This window comes from Nyctibius grandis, chromosome Z (genome assembly GCF_013368605.1).
Source record: "Nyctibius grandis isolate bNycGra1 chromosome Z, bNycGra1.pri, whole genome shotgun sequence".
Lineage (NCBI taxonomy): Eukaryota > Metazoa > Chordata > Aves > Nyctibiiformes > Nyctibiidae > Nyctibius > Nyctibius grandis.
In genome coordinates this window covers 29,699,068-29,723,328 of record NC_090695.1, presented here as the reverse complement: position 1 = coordinate 29,723,328, position 24,261 = coordinate 29,699,068, and the positions used below count along the sequence as shown (strand labels likewise).

The following is a 24,261-nucleotide window of genomic DNA, read 5'->3' as shown; positions in this document are numbered from 1 at the left end:
AATTGTTATCATTCTGTCTTGTCAGTGTATAAACTTGTTTCCTGTTTAAAAAAAATGGGGAAAAGGACAAAAATCAACCTTCACCCCAATAAACTTATTTTAAATGTTTTAAATTTTTTTAGCATCCCTTAGAATACTGTTAGATTTTGCAATATTATCAGGATTTAGTATATTTGATAGCTCACATACCTATCAAAGACTGTTTTATTCAACCTAGAAACAATAAAATTTGTCCAGAAATTGATCACTTGTAAAAAAAAAATGGTGGGTTTATTTGTCTGGTTTATTTGGGGTATGTTTGTTTTTTTTTTAAACTACACACATTTTCATGTGCTCTTCTGTACTTCATAATTGAGTAAGCTGACCTAAGACAGTATGGAAATACTTGAAAATTAAATTATGAAGTACAGGAAGCAAAATTACTTCATACAGATCACCCTCTAGAAAAAAGTTAAGAGTAGTCAGTCAGCAAATGAAAATTTTTCCCTTCATTTTTCTTTTGTTAGCCACATGTACTAATCCTAATCAATCACTATTCACAAGCTCTTGCATAAGTAAAGCAAACTCTTAATGTAAAGGCTTGTATCACATCCCCCCCCAGTGAATTCATCTAAGAACTACAGAGTAAGGGGAAGCCAAGGAGATATGTGATTTTTTTAAAAGAAATAACGATTTAATGTGGCTTTTATTGGTCAATGCATTTCTCATCTTCATGGGAGGAAGAATCTCAGCTGAGAAATCAAAGCCAAACATGTACTTCATACAGGATGCAAGCATGTGCCGCAGTCCTACAGACTACTTCATTCTCCAACTCAAAGCCAAAGAGCCAGCACTGAGAATGACCGTGCTACAGTCACGGGCTACGGAGCCATGCGCTCAAGTCCTGACTTCACCACTGGCTCATTGTAGTCAAGATTTTAAAATCTGGCTCCTATATTTGGGTTCTTGATTTGTAGAGGTGGTAAGTTTAGCACCCAGCTGCCCAAGGTGTTAGGTCTTCATTCCTCACTTTCCAGACAGCTAATGTGCAAAGTAAAAGAGGTGTGGTACTGCATAACTACTTGAGGTGGTGTTATCACTTCAGATGTCTTCTGATCTGTCTTTATAAGCTAACAGTTAATTACTGAGAGTTATTCAGGAATTTAGATGTTTACATTCTCTACACCGAGTTTAAATCATAAGCAAACCACTATGCTTAGTCAGAGCTCCTCCTGAACAGACCACTGTCAGCCGGGCCCAGTATCACTTTTTGCATCTGTTAAGAAATGTTTAGTATCCCATTCATATGCTGAGAGGTTTTCATTTCATATGGCTGAAATTTATGAAGACAAATGAGAGTTTTCTCTTGTCCATTTCAAGTACTAAAAGCAGTCGAGTGCAGAAGGTCACATCAGTAGTCTTGATGGTCTTTCCAGATTTCTGGACATGTTTTAGGGTCTCCATGCGACAGCAGCTACACTGCTATCACTACCTAAACTAGTTAGCCTAAAGCTAGACAAGATTTGTCACAGTCAAATTTCTGAGAGTGAACCTTTTCATTGCACCTACACTGAAGCATTATACTGGGGTGGGGGGTGGGGGATTCTTTAGGCTTTTTCCCCAGAGAGGTGAGAAGAATTTCTCCCGCATTCTTTCTAACTAGATACCACCTAGACTTTTACTAAAATGAAAGAAGGAGAACGGCAGGTGCTAGATCCAAGTTACCAATAAAATAAGGATATTTACCTATTAAAAAAAAAGGCTGTTTCATAATACAGAACACTGTTTGCTTGGCTGCTTTCTCTTTTCCTTTTATTTGTGGATCAGACATGGGAAGGGAAAAATCAAGGTCAAGTCACTTGTTTAAGAGACTGGAAACACTGAGGGAAGCTAGTTGCCTGTTAGGAAGACAGTTGTTCACATGCTGTGGCTTCCTAATGTGTGCATATCTCTACACATCTGTTATTTGTAGCAAAATCAGGAATATTACATATTAATTATTAATTAATTATTAATTATTATTATTACATATAGTTAACCTTTAACAGCAGCTCTGTTTAAACTCGCAGATTTAGTTCCTGGCTCTCTACTCAACATCCACAGAGCTCTGTTAAACAAGGAGGCTACTGTACCTGTAGGATTTTGTGGAGGGGATGAGACAGGGAGAGGGAAAACCACAAAAAATAACCCCCAGACATACAAACCTACCACAATAGGTTGTTGGAAATACTCATCCACAGCTGCACTGTGCAGACTGGACAGGTTGACCCCATAAAAGCATTCTTGGTACCTAGAAACAGTAACACATTAACTGTTTAGGGAAAAATGTTTTTTCTGGGTTCCAGCTAGACCCGGGCACAATAACTGTAAATGGCATGTGGCTAAGTACCTCTTTCTCTTTCTTTCTCTTTCTTTCTCTTTCTCTTTCTCTTTCTTTCTCTTTCTCTTTCTCTTTCTCTCTTTCTTTCTCTTTCTCTTTCTTTCTCTTTCTCTTTCTCTTTCTCTTTCTCTTTCTCTTTCTCTTTCTCTTCTTTCTTCTTTCTCTTTCTCTTTCTTTCTCTTTCTCTTTCTCTCTTTCTCTTTCTCTTTCTCTTTCTCTTTCTCTTTCTCTTTCTCTTTCTCTTTCTCTTTCTCTTTCTCTTTCTCTTTTTCTCTTTCTCTTTCTCCTGTCTGCCAAGAGGCCAAATTGCAGCCCTCCTTAGCTTACTTTACCTTCATCACAGACATCCTATACAGCACTGAGGTGACATAATCCCTTCAAATGGACATATGGAGATATTTCACACTATGCTTCTGAGAGAATCCACACAGCAAGTAGAGAATAGGGAGAAGGGCTGAGGCACTCTTAAGCCATTTTTCTAATCTTCAGCTATGCCAGAATTGAGGGTGGACCTCGTATACGTCAAAATAGTGATGAGGATACCTGTGTTACAGGTCTGTTCCTTTTTATTGACATTAAAGAGGAAAATAAAGGTCATCCTATACTAACTGAATAGGGAAAAAAAATAGTATTTTTATCTTACCAATTTATGCAAATGTGCATTTAATGTATATTCAGACTATTTCCAGTATGAAATTTGAAATGAAAATATACGCTTCCGGTAATCTTCTATAACATAAACAAAATGGGATAGAAAGGGCAAACGGCAAGGAAGCTCACCTCCTTGTGAAGGAAGAGTCATCTAGATACAAAACCATGGTCAAGCCTTCCACGTTGTCCTGGTTTGGCCTAAACCAGGCCAATTTTCCTTTCAGTGATTTTTACTTTCAGCTAAGTCTCTTCTAAGTAACTGCACTTTCTGAAGCTAACTGCATGTTTTGCAGACAGTGTCTGCTTCCAGGACTGATAACGCTCAAAGTTTGTAGTTATTGCTGAGGCACCGGTAGGGATGTTATGCAGAAAGGCTCTTGCTGTACTTAGTCTTAGAGAAACCAAGGTCACTGCTAAATTCCTCACTGCTTATGAGTGAAGAGCCGAAGGGCGGTCGCACCTGCAGGGAGGAGCGGACAGGGCAGGTGACCCAAAATTGACCCAACGAAGGTATTCCATGCCGTCGACATCATTCTTGGTATAAAGCAGGGGGATCACGAGGGTCTCGCTCTCTTTCTGCTATGGCCGGTGTCCGAAGAGGACTCCGTCTGTTTTCCTGCTGCCCCCGATCCCGATCCGTGCATCCCTGAATCCAGCTCTCGACCGTCGCTAGGCCCAGCCTGGGCCTTCCCGGAGCCTGCCCTGCAGTGCCGGTGGTGACGTGGCTGACTTCAGGGGACCTCAATCTTGTTTTTGTATATATTTGTATATATTTGTATATATTTGATTATTCCAATATTATTATTATACTCTTTTTCATTATTATAGTTTATTAAAACTGTTTCAACTTTCCAACCCGGAAGTCTCTCTCCCTTTTCCCTTTCCCTTTCCCTTCAGGGACAGGGTGGGGAGGAGGGTTAACACAGAGCGTCTGCCACAGGTTTAATAGCCAGCCCAGCTTTAAACCGTGACACAAGTCTTCAGAAGCACTTAAAAAGGGAAACTTGAAATGTTTATCCTCATTGTTACAATATCATACAACTCCTAAACTATCATAAGTTTTTTTCAAAGTGGATGAGTTAGCCTAAAGCAATCTGGCAATATCGCTTAAATACTGATAAATTCTGCATTATTAGTTCTGTGCTAATGGCATAAAAGGAAGATGCCCAGATGACTGTATGCCTTAAAGATATCTGAGAAGATATTTTTAAGGAAAGAACTCAAATAAGCACAACAGAGGAAATCAGCTGACGCCAGTAACTGCAAGTGATCTTTTACCCTTTTCCATATGTTTGCTGTACGTATAATTGAGTTGCTTATTTATCACTGATGAGAAACACAGACAAAATACACACTATTTTTAACCACTTGCTGTATATTTATGCTTTGTATCTTTCTATCTTTGCAAGGTTTTCACCAATAAAGAGAGCAGTCTGCTCTTCTATGGTAGACTATATGTTATCACACTTTTAGGAACGATTACTGGCAAATAGAAATTAATATGCAACTCTGAAGCACAACAGTAAGCCAATCTATAGGCCTGAAGAAAAACAAAACATACTTACACAGTCTCATAATTGTTATTACTGTACAGATCCAAGACAATAATTCTAAGCGTATAAGAAACATGTAGCCTTTCCATTATACAGTAAACAGGCTATGCTAACTGCTGCATGTAATGTTAGCAAATGATTTTTGCATAGGATTTTGAAGGTTTTTTAAAGTCCTGGTGCCTTTACCAGATGAAAGCTCAAATCGCAAATATAGATATTTCTTTCAGTCTTTTGTTGTACTATCGTCCAACTGGTTCTAAAACCATATCCAATCTGTAAGACACAGGATATAGATTTAACTAAATAAGAAAGGATTTATTACACACAAAACACATCTTCTGTTACAAGTAACAAAGCTGGACAATGAATGAAAGCTGTTTCTTCAGGCCTGGAATTTGAAGCTTAATAAATCACAGGCTGTCACCAACTAGCTCCTGATGGTTTCCTTCAAATGTCCAAGAAAGCCCTGAGAAAGTGTCTGAAATAGGACTTTTATAGCTCTGGATCTATCAGGATATCCAGACCTTTTAATAGTAAGAACATGAATGTCCTAGAGTGGTGCAGAAGCAGAACTACTGCACTCTTAGTCAGAATATTTTGATCCCACATTTGGTTGAAGACATTAGAAGCACTAATTCGCTGTTCTTTAGAGCACTCAATAACCTCAGGAATATTTAATCCTCTTGCACAATCAATGTCCTGGGCATACAACCATACAAAACTACAACTATGTGGACTGATAGGAGGACTGATATTATAACCCTCTGCTAAGGGGACATCTCAAGACAGCAGTAAATTTTATTGTAAGCACACAAACTGTTTTGTCTAGGAATATGTCAAACAGAACCTGATATACAAGGAGTATCATCAAGGGTAATTGTGTGACATTTCTGTGGTTAGTTTGGTTGAAACATTCTCATAAAAAATTAAAAGGAGGTAATAAAAAGATCTGTCAAAAATGGGAGACATCCTTTTGCAAAGATGGGTGGAAGAAAGACTGCAGTATGCTGTGATTTAGATGCCATTCTGATTGCTATCATAATTACAAAGTACTGCTACAGTCTGTGATAATAATGTCAATGACAAAAACATTATTGGTGCAAAGAGAAATTAGTTATTGAAGCAGACTTGAAAAATCTGTTTTTCCCCTTTGTGCAATTCTCTGAAAGCCTTGCAGTGGCTGACAGATAATTCAGCTTATTAAATGTACGCATGTAGAATATCTGTAATAAAATCACGCCAGCTAGATATAGGTGAAATTCTCTTTTCTTTTCTTTTTTTTTTTAGAATGCAGATGGTGTAGTTGTGTTAACAAACTATAAGAAACTAATCTAGCTGGACTACTCAGTCCCAACTGTACAATTCTTAAACAACAAAAGGCAGCATTTTTTTTCACACCACCAATAACATTACCATATACATCAGTGTATGGTATGGAGATACACAATATATGGAGATACACACACATACACTGCATCTACCCCACAGGTATTCCATAGAGGTCTTACATTTATTACAAATGAAGATGAAGTATCCCAAGCAGTCTGAAATGAAATGCTTTCATATTGGCAGTAACATCCAGTCCTGTATAGACCTGGAAAAAAAAGCTATATTTCTGCTTCAAATTACTACGTATCTATTTTCTTTATTAAGTGATGAAGAATCTACATTGTGGTACAACATTGTGCTTCAGTCTTGTAATTTATAGTCTCATATATATGTTTGACATGTCATGCATATAAGCAAAAATAACAGGCACAGCTGAGATGCGAAAACTTATCAGAAGTTATTTCTACCTTCTTTTTTCAGTCTCTTAACATAGAAAAATGCTGTTGCAGTTTTTGTGATTGTAAACATACAATGCAAATATTTCATAACTGGCTGAACCTACACAGTGAGACAAAAGAACACAAACTGTCTGTATAAAGTAACATTGCCAGCAAAGGATTCAGCATGTAAATCACTCAAATTTCTCTCACTCCTTACTATAGAAATACTAAGATTTTGTCATAGCTTTACTTCAGAGACAGACAGAAGAAAACTTACAAGTATGAGCAGTTATACTGTACCCTGGGCATGGAAGAACACTTTGTCTTTAATCTAAGAAACCAACAAATAGGTTTGATGAAGACCACTTAATGTTCACATTCCACATTGCAAGCTGAAAGAACAGTTGAAGACTGCATCTATAACCTTCCAGAAGACTTAAAAATAAGTTAACCCTGGACTTCCACAGTACCTTTTATTCAAAACCTTTAAATAATACTCTATAAATGGCTAATTTATAAATTAACTGATCTGTAACATATGAAGGACTGCAGCTCTTTAAAAATAAACCTGCCTTTTGCTGAAATGGAATAATCTGAATTCCTCCTCATTAGAATATCACTGTAAATGTTACCTCCTATACAGAGCACAGCAACAGCTCAGCAGTGGATAGTAGCAGTAGGACACTCCAAAGCAAAAGGAGTACAACTTCTAGTTAAAGCTGCATGAAAAACTTAGGTGGACAGAAAGTAACTACCAAACTGGAAATTGTTCAGAATATGGGAATTAGTATTTATTCTCTGTGAAGACTGCCAAGGAATCTTTCCTGTGCTCATGCACCTGGGTCTTCAGGCAATACAATGACCACCATCCGCAGCATACTACGCTTTGGTGTAGCAAAGGAAACACTAGCACCTGATTCACTTTCAACTCTTTTTCTCGCAATAAGTGTGCCATGGAGCCAATTTCTCTTTCAAAAAGAGACCCAGTCAGCTCTAGCACTTCCTGAGACATCCTTCAGACTTGCAAAATAAACAGTACAACTGTAGGCCAGAGCAGAGGTGAACATGGAAAACATAAAAGCATGCTCTTCCAATGTTGACAGTTTATGCTGAATCAAAGAACTGACTTAATTTTTAACCTCTACTGAATCTTTGATAAAAATAAAACAACAACAATAATCATTACCAAAAATTGGCTCTGGAGAAGTGTTCCATATACAGCTGCTCATCAGAAAAAGGAGCCAAATGAATATCACTGTATGTTGGGAACATCATTCCTGGTAAACAAAAGACGATATAAAGTAGAAAGGCAAGTGTTCAAGAAGCGTTTGGACTCTTAAATACATGGTTTAATGTTAAGGTTGCCCTGTGTGGAGTAATGAATTGGACTCGATGATCCTTGTGAGTCCCTTCCAACTCAGCATATTCTGTGATTCTATAGTCCCACAGACATCTCTACAGGAATGTCTTCACTAGTGAGAAACCACCAGTTCAGAAGCAGAAACTGTCATACATTTCAGATATCTTAACATTTAGTTTCATTAACATATGGGTTACTGAAGTTGTGCTAAAGCAGTTAGTAAAAAACCCAACCCAGAACAACTTAAAAGAACAGACCAGAATACTTCATAAAGTCCTAATAATTTTATGGTCCTATAACAAATATTTGAATTATTTAGCTTCCTTCAAATGAAGTGAAATGCTAGCTATTAAATACCTTCTCAACACTCTCCAGTGGAATTACAGCACCTTCTTTGTTTATAGCTAACCTAATAATATAACACCTGTGTGAAAGATTTGCATTAAAGGTCAGACTTGATCTTGAATTAAACTGCTGGGTATGGTTTTGGTCAAATTTGGAAGAACTGCTGTTAATGAATGAAATCATTGCATGCACTTCACTCTTAAGACTTTTATCCAGGAAACTCATTGCACTTCAGCATAAATACTGAAAATTTTACAAATACAAAAATGCACATTACACCTTTTTTTTTTAACAGATGTCGAAGTTGAGAAACAGAATTTTATTTGCATGAAGTGGCAAATCAGTGACGGAAGAAGGAATGTAATCCTGATCTACTCATTTGCACAGATGCATTTTCATTAGGATCTCACACTCTAATGGCTTGGGAAACCAGAGGAATTACCTTCCATTATTTTCTGTGGACAGTGCATTAGACTGCCTAGCAGCTTAAATGAAAGCCCTGGTATTCTATTGTGCATGTGTCAATGGAAGCAGGAAACAAAGCCTGGTCATTATGAGGAGAGGCTGAGGGAGCTGGGTCTCTTTAGCTTGGAGAAGAGGAGACTGAGGGGTGACCTCATTCATGTTTATAAATATGTAAAGGGCAAGTGTCATGAGGATGGAGCCATGTGTTTAAGAAAAGACTGGACGTGGCACTTAGTGCCATGGTCTAGTTGACATGGTGGTATCAGGGCAATGGTTGGATCCGATGATCCCAGAGGTCTCTTCCAACCTGATTGATTCTGTGATTCTGTGATTTTGAACCACACTTGAGCATACTTCTTCACCCTTTTTTAATCTGGTATAAAACACAATGCATAGTTGAAGGGGAGGACGGGTAAAGGAGGGGAGGGAAAAGGAAACAGTTTTCCTTTTGTAAGTACGTCATGTAGGAAGAATCCACAGGAATTTAAATAAAGAACAACACCCACTCACAAAATAGACATGCTTTTTAAAACTGGCTGTGGGGAGAATTTGCAGAAAATTTGGGACAGAAAGTTTCCAAACCTAACTGGTATTAAATATTAGCAACTTACTCAAAATATCCCCATTTCAGCTCATTTCTTAGACAATCATTAAGTTTAATAATCCCCACGTAAGGCGATTCATCCCCACTGTACAAGTGAGCATCAGAAAGTTAGGCACACATCTTTAAAAGCATTCCCTCATTTAAAACCAAAAATGAGCTGCCTACTGATCAGTTTTCAGGAGCTCCCCTCTGAAACTGGGCCCCAAGAATCTAAACAGGAGACTTAAGATCAGTGGCTGACTTGAAAAATACTACCCAAATGTGCTTTGCAAGTTTGAAACAACTCAACAGCAGTCATTAGCTCCCTGCACTGAAGCACAGATTCAGCCCATGCTTCAGAAACTTACACACTGCAGTAATTTTACTTGAGAAAGGCCTCTTTTAAAGAAGTCTTTTAAAGAGAGACTTCATAGTTCATTTTCAGCAGTTTATGTAGAAAGATTTATCATTCAGCAATCGGATGCTCAGATTTGCCTCTCAAAGAAGATTCCCGTGAGGCCCTGGAACTTACAGATTCCCTTCAAAACTCTTCCAAACACAGACGGGATGAAATACAGACCACTGAACACTGTGAATCTCTCACGTGTCACTCAAAAGGCAACATCCAAGTATCAGAATAAGGTATTTGGGAGAAGTCCAATGAAAGGATGTCAAAACAATCTGAACTTCACAGTTTTCCCAAAGACAATACATTAGAGTTTTTCCGGAAAAATAAAGGTCATCCTATATGACTGTTCTGCTGTCATCTACGTTCCACTGTCTGGCAGTTGAGGCTAGTGTGCCATCATCTATTGTGATATATTGCAACAGAGATGCAATCGTAGTGTGTGTAGCAGCAGGTTAAGATTAAAACACAAGCAGAACTCAGCAGTGCAACAGGAGCATACTCAAAAGCTATTTCCACTGTGAAACAGCAAGAAGTCACAGCATGGTACAATAGCAATGGTGGCTGCATCATTATGTTAATTCCCCTGGGCCCCCTAATGTTGGTGGTAGAGCTAGAATGAGGGTATAAAACCAGATAATCCTGGACTACCAATTCAAGGTTTTTTTTCTTCTTTCAGAAGCTTTTTATCTTCCCTTCTCTGTGCAGGGGGTAACTGTGGTGACACACTCACCATTTGACTTCAACCATTTTTTGGAATGGAGGTAACTTTCCAACATCCTTTCATTGAACAGCATATAACCCATCGGTTCAGAAATTACCACATCAACACTCTCAGGCAGGGAGATCTCCTCAATTTTTCCAGACATAACTGTGATCTTGTCTGAAAGGTTGTTGCTTCTCACCAACAGCTGGAGGAAAAACAAAAGCACACAGAAAGTGTTGTCTCCTTTGATTAGCAGAATTTATATCAGAGATCTTTAATTAGCATTAAACCCCCTATAGTGTAAACCCACCACCTCAGTCTGTTAATCAGAATAAAATAGAAAGGTAACATATTCTTCCTTGCTACACTAAAATTTCTAAAGACTGGGGCTCACTGGAGCAAACTCAAAGAAATGCATTGTGTGGAATCAGCAAGTGACAGTACAAGTACTGTTGTCCTGTAAGAGATAACTGTAATCAATATCTACAAGAAAAAATATCTACCAGGAAAAGGTGGATATTTTAATTCAATACACAAGATTAGAGAGAAAGGGTCTTCATAATTCTCCAAATTTTTAAAAATACTTCTCTTGAGTGAATCACATAGTCAGGAAAGGATGAAGAAACTCAAGAGCTGAAAAGTTTGCAGTGAGTAATTTCTAAGCATAAATGGAGCATAGCACTATATACACATAAATGCATTCAAATGGGCCAGTACTTAGAGCCAGGATCCTGGAGATTTATCCACGTCTATGTGCAGAGTGGACCTCAGAGCAAAGCATTAATGAACAGAAGAAATGGACCTAAAATTTTATGTTCGATACAGCAAGTTATTAAAGAAAAGAACAACACAAAGATCAGCATCCTAGTTAGCTGTACTGTACTCAGACATACAGGGAACTATCTAAACCTCATATGTTTAAGTAATAAGTAGAATCTGGGTTCTTCTGACACAAACTTATAAAGAAGCAATTATTTCACACTAATCTGAGGTGTCTGCTGGGAGAGTTTATAAAATTCCTTTGCAACAGCACAGTAGGAGATTTGTATTGAAGTCCAGAGATACCAGGAAAAACAAGTATACACAATCCAGTAAATAATAGAAAACACTCCCTCACAGATGTACTTCCACTGGTATAATTGTATCATCAATAGAAGTGCACAATTACTTCAGCAAACTTTTTCCAAAACAGACTGGGCCTTAGGTAACAATGATGAAATTTATGACTCATTCTAACTGGAGAAAGAGAGGCCAATGTTGTTATTAGCCAATTCACTGAAATGTGAATATGCTGAAGCAGTTAGTAAAAAATCCAACCCAGAACAACTTAAAGAACAGAGCAGAATACTTCATAAAGTTCTAATAATTTTATGGTCCTATATCAAATATTTGAATTATTTAGCTTCCTTCAAATGAAATGAAATACTAGCTATTAAATACTGTCCTGGCTTCATTGGGATTTGGTTTCAGTTTGTGGCCAGCCATGGTGATCAAGGCCCTCAGCAGTTAAATCCAGGGCAGCTGACACTGGCTGGCCCACAGGTGTATTCTGTATCATTGACATCAAGTTCACTATAAAAGGGAGGGCTTGCTAGGGGGAGGGGAGGTTCTTTTATGCTTTCCTCTCTTCTCTCCTCCCTCTTCCTCCAGGAATAGTAGTGGTTGGGGATGAGGAGTGCTCTGTAGATAAGTATAATTTTTTGTGTTTGGTGTTGTCATTGATATCGGTTTCTTTATTTTATTAAATCTGTTTAACTTGAAACCCAAGAGTCTCCCTCCTTTTCCCAATTTCCTTCCTCAGTTGGGGAAGGGACATTGGGTGAGAGAAAAAACTATTTATTGTTTAGCCCTGGGTGTGGGCTAAATGAAGATAAATAACTTCTCAACACTCTCCAGTGGAATTACAGCACCTTCTTTGCTTATAGCTAACCTAATAAATATAACATCTGTGCAAAGGATTCGCATTAAAGCTTGTATGAGTGATACAATTAATGATTTTCAGCCACAACCTGTCAATGTAAGCTATATGCTAATATGATAATAAAACTACTAAAGAAAACAAAAATTGTTGTGCACTAACATGCTGTAAATAAGGTAAATAACATTGCTGCTGCTTTTACTGACAAGTGTTTGTATCCATTTCTAAGAACAGGTTGACAGAATTTGTTTTAAAAGTTCTTTAGACCAGAGACTATGTGAGCAGACACATGATGTGATTTCATTTTGGAAATGAAATTACCATTTTGCTCACAGGTGAATTCTGAATCTAAAAATAACTAACTGTCAAATAACAGCTCAGCAGCTGCATGGATGTACAAAGGCAAGAAGCCTAAATCATTTCAGACCCTCACAGATTGCAACAGATAACTCGTATAGTTGGCTAGAGGGCAGCAGAATATTACAATAGATCTATCACATGCAGTGGAGATGCTTATATTATGAAAATTTTTACCCTTACTGGAAATAGTAGCATGTAGACGAATAGAAAAGGTTTTTCATTGCTATTCTGTATCATTATTACCACACAACTTAAAAAAAAAAAAATCATCAATGTTTATTTGCTTTCCTACTTTTAGATACAGCAAAAACTTCAAAGAAACACTGTCAGTACTAATCTTCTCCTCTAGAGTGTAGCTATGACTTGGGAAAGCCAAAGTTCCCCTTGCTTTTGGCCTTCTGAAGCTTAACACAGATAGAAACTGCATTTTTTAAAGGAATTTAGCTGATATCAGGTTTTGGCCACAGAGTCTCAGCGAACAGAAACCTCTGCTAATTCACACAAGATACTTCTCAGTGTCCCATCAATACGCTCTGACAGTGGTCTGAAGAATTGAGGCAATTCTGCACCTGCCAAAATCTCAGTCTGTGTACTGAGATTGTCAAGAAGCCTATGAATGCCAGTTTAAGCAAGTTATTTTTACTTGCATATCTAAGACAGACTAGTTTAAGATGTTGATTTATTTCACTGAGAAGATCACTTGTCTTTTGGCAGCTATTTTTTTGGTCATTTTTACAGCTGTTTAATTAGAGTTAATTAACAGTTCATATCTAGCTGGATTGGTGGCAATGAAAAGCTAGTTCTGGAAGTTTTAAACATTTAACTTTTTTAAAGTTATTTTTTAAACACAAAGGAGATTTTCCTGCAACTGAAATTTACCATGTATTGATGAACTCCGTTTAGTGGCTCATTATCATGTGAACAGATGCAAAAATCAATTAATTGCCATCAAATATTGGAGAGCTACAGTCTCTGACAAATTTCATGCATCTCTTCTGTACAAGAGGAAGATTCTACAGAAGCAATAGAAATAATTTACAACAGATACAGAACACCAGTGTTTTATATCAAATGCACATGAAATACTGTTAACTTCTACTTCCCAGGCAATATTAGTCCATACCTGAGATTTAAAAATAAATAAATAAATAAATCTCTTTGAGGAGGCTATAAACTAACAGCTATAAACTAACTCTTTGTCCCAGCTACCTCCATCTTGTTTGAACTGACTTTATTTTTGTCAGGATTATTAAGTTAATTCACCCTCTGCAGCACCTTCATGAACTGAAGGTTTTAAACATAGAAAGTTATTTCAGCTATCACTAATATTATTTTGCTGCTCAGGCAGGAATATTGGCCGGGACGTTTAAAAGATATGCCTGAAACAAACTACTTTGTCATCTCTTATACTGAAAGCCCCAACTCACACCTTCATCTTGACAGCTTGCTCTTTTTACTAATCTAAATTGAAGCTTCTTTTTTTAAATATTAGCAATTTTTGTGACTTTCAAAAGAAGTCTTATTGGCAAATGAAGAACAAGCAGCTAAAGGTGATGGTAGCAGAGCTTTCTGATTCAGTGCCTTTGGGATTAATAGCAAACCTGTGGCAAAAGGAGAGGTGGTATATCTGAATGGGTATGTTGACAATGTTTTCATCTCCCACACAGTATTTCATAAATTCCTGCAATCACCAAACTATGGTCAGCACAATATGTTTGAACAAAAGGAGTGAAATAGTTTCAATATTTCATAGCTTTAGAGAAGGAAAAAAAAATCCAGGGGGAAAATATTTCACCCAGTATCTTATAATTTTGTCAATGACTGAAAGGAGTGTGTTGTTTTCAACAGCCACATTCTCTCATGATTCTCCTGTATTTCAGAAGACTTTGAAAGCAGGTCAAGATTACAGTGATGGAGAAAGAATAAAATTGATACCTTAAAACAAAATACAAACAGTTAAATCTGCATCTGGTACATGCTTCAAATGAGTTGCATCAGTCTGCCATCAAATGTATCCATGGTGGTATTCTGGCTGTTTTTTCCTTTACCTTTTTTTCATGCAGCATTCATGAAAATTAAATGCTCAAAAGTCTTTGGTAAAATAGTAAGGGTTTGTTTGACACAAAAAAACAGATCAAAACTGATCTCTGTAATACATACAGGTAAGCAGAAACTTCTCACACACATTTCTCCCCATGAAAGGTGCAGTTTTACATCCAGACACAGCAGTCTCTCACCCAATGAAACAGAGACACCAAAGAGGCCCAACTGTTCCATAAGCCTCATAATTGATGTCATGGATCATACAAAGTTATGAATAATTCAAGCCTTTTCCATATGACTTCCCCCCGAAATATCATGAAACACTATAAAATATCATAAAATGCTTTACATTTTGACACCAGGATCCACCGCTAATGAAAATCAAGAGTCTGTCTTCTCTGGAGACCAAACAAAACTCTGCAAAATTCCTCATGGAACAAAAACAAAACTCTGAAAACAAAAAAAATCTACTCCCAAAGTTAGCAAACAGACCAAAATATTTCACATAGATTTAAAAGATATTCTGTGCAAGCACTGTTATATGAACCCTGCCAAAAGAGTAAATAGCATGACAGCATCCTTAATATTGAAATACAGATAGTTCAATGGCTTTCTATCTAATTGTGCAACTACATACTTTTTAGAGATGCTTAAGTACTATGTGTTTGAAAGTTCTGCTGTAATTAAACTTATTAACATACTGAATGCTGGGGGATACAGAGAAAACAGAGTAACTTCTTCCCACTACATAGAAGATTCAGAGGACTCATGTAGGTGAAAACATATATGTCTTAACAACATGTCATTGTGCAACACTTCAAAAAACCCACATAGAAATAGAAAGTTAATTTGACAATTGCTCAAAGGTCTGTCCAACTTGACCTTGAGCACTTCCAAGAATGGGGCAGCCACAACTTCTCTGGGCAATCTTTTCCTGTGTATCACCACCCTAATCACAAAAACGTTCTTCCTTATGTCCAATCTAAACCTACCCTCTTTCATTTTAAAACCGTTGCTCTTTGTCCTGTCACTACAGGCTCTGATAAAAAGTCTCTCTCTTCTAAGCCCCCTTTAAGTATTGAAAGGCCACAATAAGGTCTCCCTGGAGCATTCTCTTCTCCCAGCTGAACAACCCCAACTCTCTCAGCCTTTCCTCATAGGAGAGGTGTTCCAGCTCTCTGACCATTTTTGTGGCCCTCCTCTGGACCTGCTACAACAAGTCCATGTCTCTCCTGTGCTGGGGACCCCAGAGCTGGATGCAGTACTCCAGGTGGGGTCTCACCATAGTGGAGTAGAGGGATAGAATCACCTCCCTCAACCTGCTGGTCACGCTTCGTTGTATACAGCTCAGGATACAGTTGGCTTTCTGGGCTGCAAGGACACATTGTCCAATTTTTCATACACCAGTATCCTCCAGTCCTTCTCCACAGGGCTGTTCTCAAGCACTTCATCCTCCAGTCTGTACTGATATTGAGGATTGCCCCAACCCTGGTGCAGGACCTTGCACTTGGCCTTGTTGAACCTCATGAGGTTCACATGGGCCCACTTCTCAATCTTGTCCAGGTCCCTCTGAATGGCATCTTGTCCCTCAGGCATGTCAGCTGCACCACTCAGCTTGGCGTCATCTGCAAACTTGCTGAGGGTGCATTCGATCCCACTATGTCACTGATGAAGATACTGAACTGCACTGGTCCCAGTACAGACCCTTGAGGGACATCACTCATTACTGGTTTCTATTTGGACGTTGAGCCATTGACTGTAACTCTTCAGACACGGCCACCCAGCTAATCCCCAGCTCTAACAATCCATCCATCAGACCCATATCTCTCAAATTTAGAGGTACGAATGTTGCAAGAAAGCTTGCTTTCTGGGCTGGAGAAATCTACTTGTAAAGCTCTGTAGTTCCATTATGTTGTTTCTGATGACTGTTTCACCAGATTCTCAGCTGTGTTTTTTTGAAGTGACTACCTAGCATTTACACGTCTGTATTCAGCTTAACAGCTGAAATCCACAACCCATCTTCCCTGAGAGAGAAACTGATATGCTCTCAGGTTTTTACACAGCTGCCTCTTGCAATGGCAACATATTGAAAATGTTTTGCTTTCCTTTTTTTCATAGAATCATAGTATAGTTTGGGTTGGAAGGGACCTTTAAAGGTCATCTAGTCCAACCCCCCTGCAATAGCAGGGACATCTTCAACTAGATCAGGTTGCTCAAAGCCCCATCCAGCCTGACCTTGAATGTTTCCAGGGATGGGACATCTACCACCTCTCTGGGCAAAGTGTGCCAGTGTTTCACCACCCTCACCATAAAAAAAAAGTCTTCCTTATATCTAGTCTGAATCTACCCTCCTTTAGTTTTTAGTGTGCATTTTCACCATACCATATAAACCCCACCACACAGCATCTGACATACCAGATGAGACAGCAGACAACTTACCACATAATTAAATACAGTTAAAGTCTTTTCATCTAAATAACAGAAAACACAAACAGGTGCAGTTTATTTGTTTATTGCACAGAAGATAGTAAGGTGCACACAGTATCACCTACACACGACATAGCAAATCACTGCAAACATTATGGTTCTTCAGACAGAATCTTTGCAAGAATGCCCCTAATGCATGTCAAATGCTTTTCTAAATTCCTGTATGCGTCTTGCAGGCAAACTGAGTACATAAGCACCTTCACAGGAGTCATAACACAGTGCACTCAAGGTTAATTGTCTTTCATTGAATTAATTCCCTCATGTTTGGCTATTGCAACAGATTAAACAGCAGTCTTACATGTAACAACTCACTATTCATGTCCTATATCCTGACAGACAGACAAGCATTTCACCAGAAGTAATTATTTTTACTTTTAATGATCCCACCACTAGCTGACATCCACAATACAATCACATTTTCCTTGTGCACAGTAGCTCTTTCTGTTTATCCAAGTGCTCTACATATTTGTTTTTTCCAGTCTGTTAACATTTATGTTTCCTCTTCGTCCTAGATAAGTTGCTTAGAATCACATTTCCTGTTTAGACAAACAACTACCAGCACCAGTCTGGCCTCATTTCTTCTGCTCCCCACCATTTTTTTGGCAAAGGATTTACTGCAATAGTGAAATTAACAGTTTGAGATTGCTTTAATCTCACATCTCGTGCACACACCACTGAAGAGCACTGGCTATCATTCACTCTACACAATTTCCTCCCTATTACAAACTGGTTTGTTAGGCAAGATGTTTCAGATTTCTTTCTTTACCATGGACTGCACGTGGCAGGAGCCAGCTGCCAGCAGTTGTATATCCAAAACATGGAGTCACAGAACGGAAGAAAAACTGGTGCAGAGTCATGATAAAGGTTCACAGGGTTTATCTCTCTGTTGAAGTTTTTGAAACAGGAAAAAAAGATAGTAGGTAAGCCTTGGATACACAAATGCCAGGCAGAAACTGTTGTCTGTGTTAGTGAAAAACCAATATCCAATAGGTAGACCAGACTGACACGAAAGTAAATAAAAGGTGACAATAATATTCATAATTCCTTTGAATTATTGAATTAATTAATTAATTAATTGAATTATAGTTATGAATTATTCCCTATTCTTTTCAGTGTAGGGAAACAGCAAAGTACTGGAGCGGGGAATAAATATTACAGTCCTTGGACTGTAATAATGAGTTGCATTTTAAAATTACATATATTACAAATTAATCTTGTGTTGTCATTTTCAGTTTAAATGACAATAAAACTTGTCCAATGTAAACCTGTATGAACTTCACTGGAATTATGTCAGACATACAGACAACCATAACAAAGAGGCTCAGGTCTGTCTAGCTTTTCTGAACAGCTTAATGAGGCCATGGAACAAAACAGAAATGCAAGCATACTGCAAACCAATGAAAAGAACTACTACACGGACACAGTGACACACACATGAGAGAATTTCCAGCAAATATCTAAAATAAATGAGTGACTAAGCAACAGCCAGTATGTTTCCTAATACAGCAGCTGCTATGAATTTTCCCTCCAACACACTTTTCAGATATTCTACTGCTGCACATCTGTACACAGTACACAGTTTTCAACACTGTCAATTAGACATCTGATTTCTGACAACTGCACTGTAGTGCTAAATTTTTCATACTCTTTCAAAATAAACCTCCAACCATAAACAGGAATCTACTGTAAACCCAACAAAACTCTCAGTAAAAAGTATTACAGCACTAATTTGCATTGTTCAAATTTAATTTCCCTTCAGTCAGTAGTTCATTGTATTGGTTTCAAGTGTTTTGTATTAAAATAGAAAAAAATAAAAAAGTGAACAAGACTCTCTAATCTCACATTCAACATTATCACACATATCTGAAGCGGATGAAAAATACAACAAATCCATACAGAAATGAGAGAAGAAATGGATGGAAAGTAATGCTCTTCTCATAATCCAGGTACTTGATAAACCATACTAATGAAATCCCACTGTGGAATATTAAGAGATGACAAATAGTATACCTAAGGCTAAGTATGTTTATACTGAATAAACTTAAATTCTTAAAACATATTATGCCTTAATAGATCAGATGATCCACAATACAGTTCATGAGTGAACAAGTTTTCACAAGAAGTTATGACTATAGAAGTCTATTATACTTCTTATGAAAACCAAGTCCCATCTAGGGAAGTAGAAGGAGAAGGAAACAACCAAAAATCTACGAATTATCAAACTGAGACTCCGACATTTTAGCCAGTATTCCCCAGTATCTACAGCTGCTTAAGGTTCTTTACTTCTCTTTATCAATCATAGTTTTTTAAGCAGCTTAGCATTTCACCCACCTCAGGAGAAAAGCAATTAAATTTCTAAAACCAATGGATTAGTTCTATTTCTCTACCAATAAATTGCTCACATTTACATTGCATCCAAAAATATTTGTATTTGATACACTACAGATGTAGCACATGCAGTTTCACAGCTAGTGATTATGCTTACTTCTGACTGAAGTAAAGTTCAAACCTGTAACCGAAAGGTTAAAAAACCCATATATATTATACTCACTACTACACATTATACTACTACTAGGAAAAGCAAGTTCTTTTGCTCTTTTTATTATGCTTTCATAAATAAAACTTCTGTCTATCATGAAACAAATATATTGTACAAAATTGTATCTGTTTACAAAATCCTGTGTGAAATAACAACCACCTTCCACACTTCCCTCTGAGAGATACCTTCCATATAGTAACATTTTTAATGCTTTTGATAGGTCTGACAGAACAACAGACATCAGAAAAAAATACCCTTTAATTATGAAGCATCTTTCTAATTATTCAAATTATAATAAGAAAATAGAAATGTTCTTTCAGTACATATATGCTAAGTTAGGCTAGTACATCCTCGCCAATTCCAAAAGTAACATACACATAATAAAAAAGCATTTGTCAATAGCAACACAAATAATGTAGAAGTAGAAAATGATTGCACGAAACAACACTTTTCCTCAATATGTAAGTTAATGCAAAATGTATATGGGGAGACTATGGAGTCCTGTATTTAAGCTGGAGTGAAAAATACAAAGAATTTATACATGAATAACTAATTCTATCTGGAGAGAAATAAAAACGTCTACTACCCACATTTTCTTCTTGAAGACCTAAACAGATTATCTCAATTTCCAATAGCAATGCATTTCCTTCACAGTGTTACAGCTGACATTTGGTGTTTGCCAGCATTCACCAGGAGCAAGTCTGGATTGCTGCATCAGGAGGAACTTCTACTGAACCGCTGCATGCTCATTGTGTGGACTTAAGAGAAACTATGGACTCCTGACGTGGCTTATTAACATTTGTATTCTAGATCAGTACAGCAAAAAAAAAAATATAAGATCTAGATACTGCAAAGTTTTTCTAGGTATGGATGAAAAATCCTCCACTTCACCACTTTTCACCCTCTTCCATATTAAAATTATTTTTAAAACTCAGCTAGAGGTGATCAGTGTTGACAAAAGTGAAAACAATAATGCTCACACTTCTCTCCACACATTCTGATGCTCATGTAAATAAGCAGAGACTGTGAGAAAAAACATGGAGATTTTTGCTGTTGCTGCTATTTAGGATTAGCACTTTTCAGGAAGTGAACTTATCCTAAGGCATTTAGTTACCAATACCACTTTGAGTGCTTAAATTTTTTTAATCATATTAGAATGCTTAGTAAAAACAATGCCTGAAAAATATCTTCTAAAACTAAGTGCATTGTTTGGACATGTCCTTTTTAAAGTCTAAGAACAGTTTTGCAAGAAGGCTGAAAGACCTAACTGATCACACTTAGCAGGAAACTAACTGAACTACCTGATCACACAGATGTCCAAGAGTCTTCGGAAAAAAACACCCAAACAGATGTCCAAGAGTCTTCGGAAAAAAACACCCAAATGTTTTTGCACAGAACTCGTGAAAACAACATCTGGTTTAATTTTTTTTCCCTTCTGAAAGTAAAAAGTTTAATCACAGTTATGATGGTTCACTGTTTTTCACAGAAACAACAATCATGTGGTTTGCTTATTTGACACATTAGAACATTTAGAACACCTTCAAAAATTACCTTCCAAAAAGTGTTGCCCATTAGAGACCTGACCTCTTAGAAAAATCACACTGAAGCCTTCAGCATTAGCCTTGTTGAGGCACAATTCTAGATCTCTTAACATTTTTACTCTACACCATTCTAACACTTGGCTCAGGTGAAAAACACTTACCTCCGCATATTTTGCCATTGAACTGGCTTCAACTGCATAGACTTTTCTAGCTCCAGACTGCACTGCAAAAAATGAAAGGATTCCTGATCCACAGCCAACATCTAGGACCACCTTGAAAACAAAAGGCAGACAAAAGAAACAAAATAATCAAAAAAGTCACTTCCTGACACCTCTTTTAAGTAACTTAATTTTCATGGGTGTACCCCGCATTTAGTTAGACTGGCATTATGCAAAAATACTACTAATTTCACTTGAAAACGTGAAAAGGCTTGTTAATGAAGAGTTTTCATGCCCTTAATCTTCATTTTAGCAGCAACAGCATATTTTTAAAAGACTGTGGATCATTTTCATGTGTAAATACATGGTTATGGTTTGGACGAAATAGATCTTTTGTAATGAAGCTTCTTTAGGAGAAAAAATAGAAAAACAAGCAGTCTACATACACTGGGGAGGGAGGGAAGACATGACAACAATAATTCTTTGAAGGACTACACAACTGTGTCTTTCTGAATGAAAAATCACTCTGTGATGTGGAAATACCTTGGATAAAACCAAACTATGTATCTTTGTTCAAATATTGGTTCTGCTTGCTGATGTTAAGACCTTTAATTAGACTGCTTGATGTGGTGTCTCTCAAAGGCCTGCAGTTAAACATAAATCCCAAAGCCTCATTTTCTCCATCCGTCAGGTGGCTCACTTGTTGCAAGCCAAAATGTTGACTGAAATGTTTCAAATGGTAAAAATTTTTGTTTCAATGTATAGTGTAATACAAAGCCAGTGACTGCTGCAATGGTCCAGACAAGCCTCTAGTTCCTAGCTTTGGTCTGTTGTACAGCTCACTCGACACTGCTGCAGAGGCATAAGAACACAGAAAAAGAGGCTAACTGCCAGAGAAATGGTTAAGACAATGTGACTGATGTGATCTTTGATGCAAAGCCCACTTTTATACTGCCCAATAGAATTAGGCTAATACCAGTACCTTGCTTCCCCAAAATTTTAACACCAGCTTTGAGAAAAATCGCACAGAACAGCTCACCGTTCCGGTTCCTCCCATGGGTTTCTGCTTGATTGAAAACAAGGAGTGACAGTTTTCCTGTCCCTGTGGCTGAAATTCTCATTAAATTTTGATCCAAGATATGAAATTCACAAGCCCGTTAGGTGATTTAAGCCACTTGGAAATGGAACCTCCTAAGATTTCAAAGCACTTCAACCATGAAACTGAGCTACACCCCTGATCCAATCTCAAGAGTCAAGAGCAAAGAAGCTTAAATATAACACAGATTCAGAGTAATACTGTAGCTTAGTATACCACCAGCTACACCTGTTCTTTATTGCTTCTCTGCCCCAACTTCCCATATGATGCACATTGCTTACCATCTTTTGAAAACACAAAAAGAAAATTTTGTGTATTCAAACAGAACAGTTTTGACAGAAGAAGAATAATGTCTTAGAATGAAGGGCATGTTCCACTCCCCAACTCTACGTGACATTTAGATTACGTATTAAAGAATGCAGTCTAACACACATGGCTTGAATCTGTTGCAGATAATATGAATCTACGTTACAGAAGTACTCCACTGCAAAATAAATTAACGTCGTTTCTGATATTGCACATAGTCTGAAGCCAGAACCTTGCCTTTAACAATTTTCTTTCCTAGTGCAAGATTTTAGCACAGATGACAGGCTGTTACAGATCCAGTTTTGTTTCTCTGCTTTGGCAGGTGTTAGAATATGCTCCTATGCCCAGAAGAACCAGCTCTTCAGAACAGAAGGTGAAAGTCAGTATAGGTTATGTAAGTGGGGAGAGAGACAATGACACGTCAAGGCCAATTTCATTGAAACATAGGTCTGACAGAAGGTTTGGTAGGCTATTTCTCAATACCCAATGGGACCACAAATACAATAATGCTTTCTCTCTGTATATGTGGAAAGTATAAGGAAGAGTCAACTGCTCCAGTTCAACATAAAAAAATCTAGTGGAGAAGTATGGCTTTTTGCACCAGACCTAATTCTGATGCCATTTCTTACACTGTACCTATGCCTACCTCAGCAGGTGGTACAGCTGTATTGGAACATCTTTTTTCTGGATGATTTACTAACTCTAGTCTGATTTTCTTCTAGCTTAGTCCAGTTCAGTTTCATCCAAAATTAATGCAGCTTGCTTACTCTGAGACCACTCCACAATATGAACTGAAGCAGCCTGAGTGGGCATGGTAGAAATTCACTTCAGAAGCTCACTCCTGACCCACATTAAAACTTTAATGAAGACACAAATGAGTACAGCAAACTGAAGCAGCTGACACAGAGGTAGCATTTGTCCAGTAATTAGTGAAGCAAGTGGAAAAGGGGCTCAGAAATCACAGTGTGGGAATTGCTGGAGGCTGCACAAGGCATAGGCATGCCCTGTAAAACTTGCTAGATCAACAGCCCTTGGCACACCAGAGACCTCGATCCAGGACAGAACTTGTAAGGGAGGATGTTGCTGTGTGGGTCCTGGGCTGCATGGAATGGCTGATGACTCTCCCTGAGGCTGGGATCGATTGGGACCTGTGGGGGAGGTGGGCTCTAGCTGGGGAAAGCCACCAGGTATGAAGCAATGGGTGGAGAGGAGCAGTCTGTGAACCATCTGGGAGGCTGAACAGGAGACAGTCGGGATCTTCACGGACACTTTTTAGAGGTGAAAGCCCTGAGCATCAACACCTGGCTGTGCAGCTGGTATTACAAACAGAAATTCAGCTTTTGTGAGCTCAGTAGCTTCTTGAGGATTGAAGACTGCTGGGGAGAGACAGGACCATCTAAAAAAGCGGGGCAAGAGTATCTTTGCCATCAGTTTTCCAACCTAACAAGGAGGGCTGAAAAACTAGGTACATATTGTTGGAGGTCATCATAGCCTGAAGAGAAGTGAAGGCATGAGGGGAAGTGTTCAGGAGACAGCACAATGGAGGGTCCCCAGAATGACAGGGGAGCCATCTGAGATGCATGTACACAAGCAGACATAGCATGGGAAACAAACAT

The 24,261-nt window shown here is 38.0% G+C and overlaps 1 protein-coding gene across 1 annotated transcript in view; it reads right to left on the bottom strand.

Moving 5' to 3' along the window:
- Positions 1–24,261, bottom strand: part of CARM1 (coactivator associated arginine methyltransferase 1) — a 68,375-nt gene that overhangs the window by 4,156 nt on the left and 39,958 nt on the right. Inside the window, exons 5-8 of the mRNA XM_068422870.1 lie at positions 21,247–21,357; positions 10,225–10,402; positions 7,519–7,609; positions 2,188–2,269 (exon numbers count right to left, since the gene is read on the bottom strand). Coding sequence (XP_068278971.1) covers positions 2,188–2,269; positions 7,519–7,609; positions 10,225–10,402; positions 21,247–21,357 — 462 coding nt within the window. The remainder of the gene's footprint in view (positions 1–2,187; positions 2,270–7,518; positions 7,610–10,224; positions 10,403–21,246; positions 21,358–24,261) is intronic.